Source organism: Anopheles coluzzii, chromosome 3 (assembly GCF_943734685.1).
Source record: "Anopheles coluzzii chromosome 3, AcolN3, whole genome shotgun sequence".
NCBI classification, from domain to species: Eukaryota; Metazoa; Arthropoda; class Insecta; order Diptera; family Culicidae; genus Anopheles; species Anopheles coluzzii.
This window is the reverse complement of record NC_064671.1, coordinates 36,055,338-36,066,857: the sequence shown is the minus strand read 5'-3', so window position 1 is coordinate 36,066,857 and position 11,520 is coordinate 36,055,338. Positions and strand designations below refer to the sequence as shown.

At 47.6% G+C, this 11,520-nt stretch overlaps 4 protein-coding genes across 5 annotated transcripts; 2 read left to right on the top strand and 2 right to left on the bottom strand.

Annotated features, from left to right (window-relative positions):
* Window positions 1-253: 253 nt before the first annotated feature.
* On the bottom strand, window positions 254-3,116 carry LOC120958396 (DNA-(apurinic or apyrimidinic site) endonuclease). 2 transcript variants are annotated; one of them, XM_040381166.2, is made up of 5 exons: window positions 2,198-3,116; window positions 1,995-2,132; window positions 1,781-1,861; window positions 1,434-1,514; window positions 254-1,362 (listed from the first exon to the last, which is right to left on the bottom strand). In XM_040381166.2, the coding sequence occupies exons 1-5, from the start codon at window positions 2,790-2,792 to the stop codon at window positions 407-409; spliced, it is 1,851 nt and encodes a 616-aa protein (XP_040237100.2). In that variant the 5' UTR covers window positions 2,793-3,116; the 3' UTR covers window positions 254-406. The 2 variants fall into 2 exon arrangements, with proteins under 2 accessions (XP_040237100.2, XP_040237101.2); XM_040381167.2 differs by lacking the exon at window positions 1,781-1,861.
* Window positions 3,117-3,376: 260 nt separating this feature from the next.
* On the top strand, window positions 3,377-5,699 carry LOC120956750 (transmembrane protein 53-B). Its single transcript, XM_040378466.2, has 4 exons — window positions 3,377-4,201; window positions 4,282-4,642; window positions 4,708-4,851; window positions 4,936-5,699. The coding sequence occupies exons 1-4, from the start codon at window positions 3,972-3,974 to the stop codon at window positions 5,110-5,112; spliced, it is 912 nt and encodes a 303-aa protein (XP_040234400.1). The 5' UTR covers window positions 3,377-3,971; the 3' UTR covers window positions 5,113-5,699.
* Window positions 5,700-6,037: 338 nt separating this feature from the next.
* LOC120956749 (uncharacterized) lies at window positions 6,038-7,366 on the top strand. Its single transcript, XM_040378465.2, has 2 exons — window positions 6,038-6,356; window positions 6,422-7,366. Exons 1-2 carry the CDS (start codon window positions 6,136-6,138, stop codon window positions 7,155-7,157), a joined length of 957 nt encoding a protein of 318 aa, XP_040234399.2. The 5' UTR covers window positions 6,038-6,135; the 3' UTR covers window positions 7,158-7,366.
* A 229-nt stretch (window positions 7,367-7,595) lies between these two features.
* On the bottom strand, window positions 7,596-11,116 carry LOC120956751 (thioredoxin-2). The gene is made up of 2 exons (XM_040378467.2): window positions 10,932-11,116; window positions 7,596-8,477 (listed from the first exon to the last, which is right to left on the bottom strand). The coding sequence occupies exons 1-2, from the start codon at window positions 10,953-10,955 to the stop codon at window positions 8,178-8,180; spliced, it is 324 nt and encodes a 107-aa protein (XP_040234401.1). The 5' UTR covers window positions 10,956-11,116; the 3' UTR covers window positions 7,596-8,177.
* Window positions 11,117-11,520: the final 404 nt, after the last annotated feature.

The following is an 11,520-nucleotide window of genomic DNA, read 5'->3' as shown; positions in this document are numbered from 1 at the left end:
TCCTAGCTTTGAACCATGCTCGCGAGAAAAAAACAAAGGCAAATATGGGGAAAAGGTGATTGTATGTAGAAGCACTTTTGAAACAGACTGTCTTTGCAAACAAGCATGGTTAAACACACCTTCACGTCAACGGTAGTAGAAACTATTGTATTGTAAAAAAACGAATTGTTTCGCTTGTTAATTGTAGCTTAGTTTAAATAAAATGTGAATTTAAAATGATACTTTTACGAAACAAAAACAAAAAACATGCACATCACGGTAACCACCCACGTAGACCGACACCGTCGTCTAACCGGGGGACGACATTCATTATTTACGCGTCACCAATCTCGACAGCAGACAAACCTAATACGAAAAAAGGCATACTATTCGAACACAAACAAACCTACAAACCGCTTCTGCCGCTTTAAATATTTAAAAACAACGTCACGGGACAGTGATCGCTACCGAACACCTGCGAGCGGATCACATTATCCGTCACCTTGCCGGCCAACCGCTCGGACGTGATGAAGTAATCGAGCCGCCAGCCCACATTCTTTGCCCTAGCGCCCCCCATGTACGTCCAGAACGTGTACGCACCGGTCCGGTCGGGATACAGCTTCCGGAACGTATCGACAAACCCGTACGACAGCAGCTCCGTCATCCCTTCGCGCTCTTCCGGCGTAAAGCCGGCGTTCTTCTTGTTCGTTTTTGGGTTGGCCAGATCGATCTCCTCGTGCGCCACGTTCATGTCGCCGCACAGTATGACCGGCTTCTTGGCGTCCAGATCGCGCAAATACTGGTGGAACTTTTCGTTCCACCGCAAGCGCTTCGGCAGGGTGACCAGCTTTCTGCCCGCATTCGGCACGTACACGCACACCAGGTAGAACTTTTCGTACTCGGCCGTCAGCAGCCGCCCGTCCTGGTCCTGCTCCTCGTCGCCCAGCCCGTACGCCACGTGGAAGGGCATCTTTTTCGAGTAGATCGCAACGCCCGCGTGTCCGCCCGGCTTGCACAGCCAGTACGGATGGTAGCCCTTGATGTGGCGTGCCTCGTCGGGCATCTGGTCCTCCGTGCACTTCGTTTCCTGCACGCACAGGATGTCGGGCTTTTCGTGCTCGATAAACTCGAGCCCGCCCTTGCCAACCCAGCTGCGCAGTCCGGCCACGTTCCAGCTGGAGATTTTGAAGTTCCACTGTTTGTCCTCCTCGAGGGCGAAATTTAACTTCCCATAATTGGTGGCAGATATGTTCGTTTTCGGAGCTGTCGATGCCGTTTTCGCTTTCTTTCCCTTTGACGGTACCGCTTCCTCCTCGTCTTCTTCCATTTCATCTGCAGGTGGTTGAGGCTTCGCCCTTTTTCGTTGCGTTACGGTGGGAATGTCTGTGATAAGATTGATATTCGGGTCATTGTTTCTTGATTGAGTGTGTATTCTCGTTACTGCACGCGTTTACCTCCATTCGTAGCTTCTTCAGAAGGTGCCTTTTTCTTCGTTGCCTTTTTGGGGGCATCTTCCAGAGCCTCTCCGTTGTCAGCTGCTTGAACAAAATTCATAATTCATTTCACGGGCAATTTCCAAGCGCCTTCAACACTTAAAATAAACATCTAGTAAACGCGCACTACCTTCTACGTGCAATAATACCATAAATCAAGCAATGAACCAAACAAACGAATAATAAATTTGATGATTACAATTAAAATACACAACAGATAAAAATACGACAATACATGAACGGACACGCCATCACGGTGGACGACAGTTATCATAACAAACATAAGTGTAAGCCATGCAATCAATTACCCACGCGCGGGATAATCGCCCTTCGAGTCCGCTTTGGCCGTTCTACAGCCTTGGAAGGGGAAGTTTCGGGTGCGGTGGAAACTATATCAAAATACAAAAGCATCCATCGTGTACTTAGCAATGCGATAGAAACATCGTGCAGGTGACAAAAGCAATTTGATGTGTAGTTTTAAAAGCATTCCTTTAAATACGGAAGATTATACAATGAACATACCTGCAGCAGTGTCCTCCGCTGCTTTCTTTCTACCCTTTGTGGTCGGTTTAGCGGTCTTAGCTGTGGATTTGACAGCAGAAGACGCTTCCGGCTCTACAGGCTTCGTTTCGGAGACATCATAACCGCCATCCGTCTTGTCTAAAATTATAAATATCCACATTATGTTCCGGTTGCTCCAAGATCCATCCCAATACGCTCCCTACCTTTCGCTTTTCCACGTCCCTTTGGCTTCGCTGGAGCAGCCTTTTCCGACTCCTCCTCCTGTTTGGTGCTAGCTTTGGTTCGTCCACGCTTAGCAGGCGCTGGAGCCTCCTCCTCTTCGACCATTTCCTTCACCGCAGCAGGCTCCTCCACTGTCTTCGAAGCTTTGGTCGCCTTCGTTTCTCTCTTGGCAGGAGCTTTCTTCCCCTTTGCTTTGCCATCTTCCACCGTGCCATTGCTGGATGCTTCTTGCTCGGGCACTGTTTCCTTTTTCGTCGATCGACCCTTCTTAGCCGGTGCGACCTTTTCCATCACCTCCCCATTGGTTTTCGCACCATTTGTCTCCACTACGTTGCTTTCTTCTACCACGTCGGCCGCCTTTGTACGCTTTGCTGCCGGTTTCCGTGCTGGCTTTTCCACCACCGGTGCCGGTTCTGGAACGATCGCTTTCCGTTTGCTACCACCACGAGCCTTCAACGGTTCCGCTGGCATTTGTTCGGGTTCCGTAAGCTGCTCCTGCTGCTTTTCCGCTTCAACGGCGGCCTCTTTGGCAGCACCTCTCGGTTGACGTCCACGCTTTTTCGGCTTTTCTTCCATGACTCCAAATCGGGAAACTGGACTAGAACTTTGTTGTTTTTTCTGTTGTTCTTCCCCACACCACACTATCGTGCGGCCTTGATCAAAAACCGGATATCGAATCGAAAACCTTGGGTTTCGTGGTTTATGAGACTTTTGCACATCCAACGCCAGCAAGCGAGCGATATAATCTTCGTTTGCCCCGCCGACGGATGGAGTTTCGAAGCTCTTGCCACAGCACCACACCTTCCAAAAACGGAGAAAAAAAACACTTCAAACAACAAAATTCAGCAAGCGCGACTGCCGCCGACCGAGGATTTGCCGTGCAGATGCCGGGTAGCGAAAATGGCGCGCGGTGTTTGACGTTTCGAAGCGTATGACAGTTCGATCCGATGCGTTTACAGCCGGATCGAAATTCAAATTGAACGGGTCGGTTATATTTATCGCAAAAGATGCAAATTTGTATTTATTTTAGCATTATTATAGAAATTCCTTCTTTTCTTTTCTTTATTTGCATTTCAATTTCTTCAACTAATCTCGAATCGTCAACACAAACCCAACACCACCGTGCATGCCTCCAACCATATTGCATACCGGCAAATGACGCAGATCGTGCGCATGCCTGCTAGATCGCTGGAGGAAAACGTGTCATGGAAACCCATGGAAACACGCTGCTCGCACCACATGGAAAAGCATACCAAGCACCGACCCGACTGTTCACCATGCTGTGTGTGTGTGCGTTTAAGGACCGGACAGCGCACCGTGTGCTTGTGTGCGTATCCGTGTGGGAGTCAGTGAGCATGCAGTCAGTTTTTCCGATTTTCTTCCCTGGATAAGTCAGCTGGCACAGACCGCAGGTCAGCTCAGGAGGCGCACGGCTTCGGCGAAAAACCACCCCTCCAAAGATGTGTTAACGCTCCCGTGCTCGTGTGCAGGTGTGTGTTGTGTGTGTATGTGTGCGTGGTTGTGTCCGAGAGTGCCAAGTGTGGCTGCAAAACCGATGCTGTTTGATACGGTGGCCACAACGGTAGTGCTTCAAATTGTTAAGCTTTCATCGCAACTTTCCGGGAGCCAATCGACATACCGAGCATTCCGACCATCTTCCCACCACCGCCAGCAGCTCCAGGCTTTCCAATAGTCTACAGTTTCGGCTGAAGAAGACGAAGCGAAAGGCGCTAACGCAAACAGACGGCATTCAGAATGTCCGCCATCTACGGCACACGGATGGAATCGGACTATCCGCTGGACGACACGCTCGAGTACTTTATCAAGTTTCCCTCCCCCAACTTCCGGAGCGACACACAAACGGCCGAAAGTGATTATGTGTTCGTGTGCAATGAAACGAACGTCCCCATCGTGCTGCTGCTCGGGTGGGCCGGATGCCAGGACAAGTATCTGATGAAGTACTCCAAAATCTACGAAGACCGTGGGTAAGCATGGGCGAAGAGAGGGACGGTGCGGGCGGGTACGGGCATACCAATAACGTGTTGTTTACATTGACGATAAACAGACTCATCACCATCCGGTACACGGCACCGGTGGAGAATCTATTCTGGAAGCGGGCCGGCATGCATCAGATCGGCGAGAAGATATTGAAACTCATCTACGACATGAACTTCGACAGCCATCCGCTCATATTCCACGTGTTTTCCAACGGTGGAGCCTTTCTGTACCAGCACATTGCGCTTGCATTGAGAAGGTCCAAGTCACCGATTAACATTTGCGGCATGATCTTCGACTCGGCACCGGGCGACCGGCGGATAGTGGGGCTGTACCGGGCCATTACGGCGATCTACGGGAAGGAGCGACGGTGTAATGCCCTGCTGTCCGCGTTCATGGCCGTCGCTGCCATTTTACTGTGGACTTTTGAGGTAGGCAATTTTGTTTGCTTGTACTGTACTTTTTCTCTAAATGATGGAATACCTACCCCACCTAGGACGCCTTCAATTATATACTCAACTTTATCAAACCCCGAGGCTACGAAGTACAAACCAATCCGTCGCACAACTTGAAGTACGAAAGCAATGCATGGCCCCAGCTGTTTCTGTACTCGAAGGAGGACCTTTTGATACCCTATACTGTGAGATGCTTCGAGGAAGATTCTGTTCCATGTTTGGACGAGGTACTAATTCCGTTCATTTTGGTTTCCATTCTCCAATTGCAGGATATAGAAAAGTTTGCCAACTACAGGCGGCGCTGCGGTGTGGACGTGCGCATGATTTGCTTCGAGCGTTCCGAGCACGTGAAGCACTACATCCGCCACCCGCAGCAGTACGTCTACACCGTCTGCAAGTTTATCAACGATTGTTTGTCGCACTACTATGGCAAATTTCACAACTAAACAATTACGAAGGAACGAGAGCTTTTGTAGGCGTGGGGCGTAATGTTGGTTAGCTGTTTTTAATTTTTCCTTTCTTGTTTTTTTTTTCTTTAATGTGATAAACGCACAAATTCTTAACTGAAGCGCAAACGCCACCGCAGCGATCTTAACTATGCGAAACGCACATTTGCAACACACACACACACAACAAAAATACTAACACTCAACACTCCAGACTGGGGGTGGGAATAGTGAATTCTAGCGATTTAGGTTCTTTCTTATGAACTCACCAATATGCATAGCAATTGTTTTCATTGTGATTCACCTTTTAGAAACTAAAGTAAGCATATTTAAACTGCCTTAATTCGTGGTGCGCACGGGGAGCGCACGCTCGTTTGTGTGTATGTGTACGTTAAATTTCTTCTAGCGGTAGCAAACAAATTACAAACTCCAACACTCGTACATTTCCGTTCCAGCCAGTTCCAATTGGTATCAGCTAAAAAAAAAAAGCAAATGAACCCCGTTTCCAGGGATTGAATGCCGTGAACATGTAATTTTCATTTAAAAGGGAAATAAACTGAAATAGGCATGTAATTGTCCATGAAAGATTTGAAGAATTTCATACTAATCTCATAATAATGAGTAAAATAAAATCTCCAGGAACGGACTACGTCAACCGTCATTTTAAATACAGACACACTGTCATACCTTCTGTAGAACACTTTGGAATGTCTGTAGAACAGAAAGACAGGAAGCACAGTGGAGGAACACACATCCAAAATGTAATTTTATATTTTTTTATTTGTAATTTTTCATATTTTCCTTGTTTATGTAAATTTTTAGCAATCTTTTCTCTAGTAATATAAACATATTTTTTCAGCAATTTTCTACATTTTAACCGAAACACTCCTCGTACCATCGTTTCTCCCACTGTGCTGAAGAAATGTCCAATTTGTTTACATTTCGCTGCTGCCGGTACGATGCACACGCTGCGTGCAGAACAATTGTTTCCCGTCCCGCTTTCCTTGTTGTAAAATACGTTAAATGATGAAAAGATATCTGTTAGATTTAAGTGCACTATACTCTGATCATCGCCAGAAAGCGTACATCGGCTATCGGGCAGCGTGGACCACGGTGGGATGTTTGATACGAACCGTACAGGACACGTTCGGCATCGCTTCGGATCTGTACGTGTGCAGTGAGGATGGAATTTTCTATCCCGAGTGTGAAAATGTCGGTCTAATACACGACGGAGAAACATTGAGGTAAGAAAGGGGATTCAATTGGATACCATTTGTGCTTTTTGTTCTTTATTTCCTCTACTTTGTAGGATACTTCCTAAAGCACACGTGGAAAGTAGGAAACGATCCAACACAGTTTCTGACGACGAACCTCGCAAGCGTACCGCCGCAAACGCTCAGCAAGAAAGCAGCACATACGAAGATATCGAATCCACGCTGCTCGGTCTCCCAAAACCAAAGCGTCGTCGTATACGGAAGCGTAAAAGCAAGACTATTGTAGAGGAGCAGCAACCCTCCCAGCCAGTGCCAAGTGCTCCCATACAACAACCAACAGTTGACGAAACACAAAACGGACACGTTCGCTTCCCCGACGAGGAGTCGCAATCGAGCGAAGGGAAGGCATCATCGGGCGATCCGGAACTGCCCTACAGAAACTTAAATCGCACCATGAAGGCAAGAGTCGTACGGGCCGTGTCCCCATCCTCGCTCACAATACAGCCACCGAGCGGCATTCCCTCTGAACATGCAAATAATGGCAGTGCTGAAGACACTCACACTACTGACCCACCCGCACGCACCTCAAACCCCTCCCTAAAGCCCAGAATCGTTCGAGCACTTCGACCGGAAAACGCAACGGTGCAGGTAAAGCGGGAACTACTTGAATCTGCCCACGTGAAGGCGGCGGCGGCGGCGGCGCTGCAACAATCATGTCCACCGCAAACAGTGCAGCAAAACACGCCGATAATCGAGCTTGACTCTCAACCAGCACCTGTTCCCGGTGAAGAGGCCACTCGTGATGCCGGCACAGTAATACTGGCAGTATGAGTACGCATTGCTCACAAACACACGTGAAGTGTGTTGCGTGTGTTTAACATGTTGCCATCTGTTGGCGGATGGGGGGGGGGGGGACGCGTTCGGAATCGGAAAGAGGAATAAAAATGCATTTCCCATGTTTCCTACACTATGCCACCAATGCGGCTAATTGGAAAATAAATAGACCGAGTAGGTCGAGAGATTAAAGCTTTGAACTTAAAGTTTGTTTACCTTTAGCGAGGACCATCCGTTGCATCATTTTTATCACAAAATTTTAACATACCGTTTATCTACTTCTAACATTGCACAATCTCAACTTTACGCAAACCGATTTTAATTCTTTTCACTTCTCTAGGCGATAGTTGTTATTCACAATCCTTTTTGACGTGACTCTCGCTTATGTTTTTCTTTCGTTTCGTTCTCCCAAAACATACGAAAAACACTGAAAAATTAGAGCACAACAAATATATTTATATTTAAATAACACGATACAAGGCAAATGGTGAAGCGACGACGACAAATCTCTCTGTGTGGTGTATTATGGGTTGATTTTCGTTTTCGTTATGCTCTCAAGCGCCTCCCGCAAGTGTAAAATGGTGTTTTATCTTCTCTATTTGCCTAACAACGAATCGGGTGGTATAAAAAGGGGGGTTGTGAATTTTCATGCACGCGCCCCTCACTGGGATATAGAACACAGGAAAATGAATGTGCAAGATGTTTTCCCATAAAAAAACGAAGATGTCTTCTTAATTAAACAAAGCCATTTGCACTTAGATTAAAGTGCGCTAAAGCCTTTCCCTTTTTTCCCCATTTTCTGTACCGATTGGGCAAGCAAAATGAATGAATCCTCCTGTGACACGGGGCTGGTATATGTCGACTTTACGCTATGTATGCTTATGGGTTTACTATGTGTGTGTGTGTTGCATGGTATAATTGTGCTCCTTGGTCGGCCGTCCGGCGTCTCCCGCCCCGCAACACAACAAATCGAGAGCACACGCAGCCACTGCGCCTCTCGCGCCCGCCGACCACCCCTTACGCCGAATGCTGCTGGATGAAGTTTTCCAGCTTTTCCGCGTTCGCGCCGGAGAACTGGCCGACCACCTCCTTCCGCTTGATGAACAGGAAGGTGGGCATGCTGGCAATGTTGTACTGGGCCGCCAGCTCCTCGCACTCGTCCACGTCCACCTTCACCACGACGATCTTGTCCGCGTACTTGTTCTGGAACTCCTCCAGCTTCGGGGCGATCACCTTGCACGGGCCGCACCAGGTGGCGAAGAAATCGACCACGACGAGCTGATCGCCGGCCGCTTCCAGCTTGTTGTTGAAGTCCTCCTGCAAAAAGGGTGGGGAGGGAGGATAAAGCAATGAACATTAATTCTTTTATTTCCCTGTTTTTTGTTGCATTTGCTAGGCAAAGCTTTGTGGCGCCGTTGCCTATTTGCCATGCGATTTATCTTCAGAGAGGATGGCACGGAAGAGAGGGGGGGGGGGTTGGTCGTACAGAGGAGTCATTCGACAGCGAAGCGTGAGTAATGTACGGCAGAGTGCATCTGACGTCGAACGATGAAATAAAACATGCATTTAACGACAGTTGACAGTACAAGGATGAGATCATTCGCTTGCAACTAACAGCTAGGCGTGGGTTTAGATTTAATACAACCCTTTAAAGGCATTTTAAACCATACCCAACACTGCAACTAGACCGTGCAATGCAGTAAATGAGCCATTCCCTGTGTATGTGACAGTATATTGAGAAAGATTTCATCATAGCAAACACCGGAAGGCTCCCGGCTGTGACTGGCAGCGATAACATAGCAACGACCCGCTACCAACACGGCACCATCGTGTTGCTTAGATGGCCTTAGGTTTCGGAGCCATGTCAAGGTTGCCCCTTTCGCTAACACCCGGACACTACACACCGACCGAGCCGGTGCAGTAATAATAATAAGTGATGAATAATGGAATCAAACCACAACCGGCGTGTATCGAATTCCGCACCTCGGTGGTCTCGAATATTCAAGTTTTTACACACCCGTCCACCACCAACACGGACGCGCAATCTGAAGGCCATACACGCAAACAACAACTGTGAGTACTGATATTTCCAATGACTCACTGGACATGTGTCATTTGACTGTGTGTGCGTATCTATGATCCACCTGCTCTATTAGAGACATATTGTTTTACACCTTTTTAAATGCACCTTTTAAAAAAAAAACACACACAGGAATCGAAATTCAATTTATTCATTCGTTTTTAACACCTTCTTCCTTCGTCCGCGGGTTTTCTCGCGGGAACAGTGGGTGGGCGATGAAAAGGCAAACATCACCTGGAACATGGGGGAATGTGTGTATCAAATGGCGCAAAAAAGTGACGGCGAAACCGAGCATTTTGGAGTGCGCGAACCTCTTTTGTTTGCTATTGGTTTTCCTAATTAAATCGATGGTGTGTGGTTGGGTGGGTGTGTTTTTTTGCTCTTTAAACGTGTTTACACTTTCAATGCAAATGCTGAGAAATCACCCAAAGAGCCCAGAAAAAAACAGAAAACCATCTACGATAATGCAATCGCATGTTTGCAACGTGGAACGGTCTGGAAACTGTTTCCTGCTTTGCAATTCTCATTCCCATTCCTTGGAGTTTGCAGGTTTGCGAAATGTTGGTGCACAAACAACACACAGGGTGTGTATCAGCAAGTGTGCCCTCTCGTAGCCCGTTCGTAATCATAGTAATCTTCGCTTGGCGGTCTCTGTGGTTCCCATCACAACGAGCGTGGTGGTAGAAGCAACCTGTGTGTCTGCGTTGCCTACAGAGTGGCCAAATCGGTGCCTTCAGTGTTTTAACCGCGAAAGTAAGAGCTTATCTAACCACCACCACACCGGCGCCGTATCGCACATTATTGCCTGGGCACACACACGCACACACGCAGCGGGTAGCGCATTATTCTTCCGATTGTGGCAGCGAAGATGCGCGTCTGTGCTTCTTTGAGGGCCCCCCTTTGCCGTATTATCTCATCATCCCGCTTTCCGGACAACCAATGGCGCACATCATTCACGCGGTGACAGCGCGCGGTCCCATAAGGGACGGTGTAGGGGGTGTTTTTTTCCTGTGTATCACAAATCCCCATTGATTTTCATGTCACACCAACATCATCATCATCATCGTGAGTTAGCCGCTTGGTCAGTTTGTGCCGGGACTGCAACAAATGGCGGTCGTGAAGAACCCTGACAGGGAGAGAGAGAAGGTCGACTCACACAGCCCACAGTACCAATACAGCAAGCGATTTAATTAGCCACTGGCCGTATCATACAAGCCGCCGACCGCCCGCGATGATGACGATGGTGGTGGTTTGACTCAATCGACCGACTCCCCCCTCCTCCCCCCCCCCCCCCTCCTATAACGCCTAACGCCTATTACTCCCGGTCCGAAAAATGGGAAGCAAAGGGGGATAGAACAACGAAAGAAACGAGAAGTACAACAAAGGGGTGTGCAAGACAGAAAAAGGAAAAAACAGCTCAACACACACTCTCACATGCACACTTTCAATGGGAAGCTCCACAAATCAATTCTCACAATCGCACTCCCCTAAGCTGTGGCCACGATTCTTCGGGTAAGGGTGTGTAAAAAAAGATAGCCCACAGCAATGGAATTTTGTTGGCGCACACACAACGATGTCGAATTGGAAGGTTTTTTTTTGGTTCCTAAATGACCCGGCAAGCCGGCCGGGAACGATGGCGTCACTCTGTTTGTTCCACTGTACCCCCACCATACATTTGTACGTTTACTTACGGAATCTTTCACCATGTACACCATTTTGGCTGCTGGTAATAAAGCTGACTCGAAGTAAGGTTACGAGGAAGGAGCACGCGATTTGCTGCTGCTGCACGGGCGACGAGGGAAAGTTCGTTCGACCAACACGTCCACTCTTTTTCAAGTGAACTTTTGTCCGACTCGCGCTGGCTCGCTGGCGGAATGACAGTTGGAATTGGACACACACACACACAGACACAGTGGAAGGTGCTATTCGTGGTGCGATGAATCGTTTTCTCGAACGGTTTCGAATGATCGATAATTTGAAAATGAATTTAAAGCTTTTTTGTGCAATAACTTCGCAATAAAAATAGCTGAATTGAAGCTTTTTTTTCTTATCAATAAAGATACACCTGAAAATGAATCGTCTTAAACAAATTGAGTCACTTTTAGAAACCATTTTTCAACGGTCAACGGTTCTTCGAATAATTTCGAACAAACTTCAAATCAGCCGTTTGACAGCATAGAACCCAAATAACAAAATACGACCTTCCGACAACCATTAAGGGATAAATTGGCTTTAGACGAAAAGATGACCCTTTCCACAGAGTAAATTGATTTTTGAATA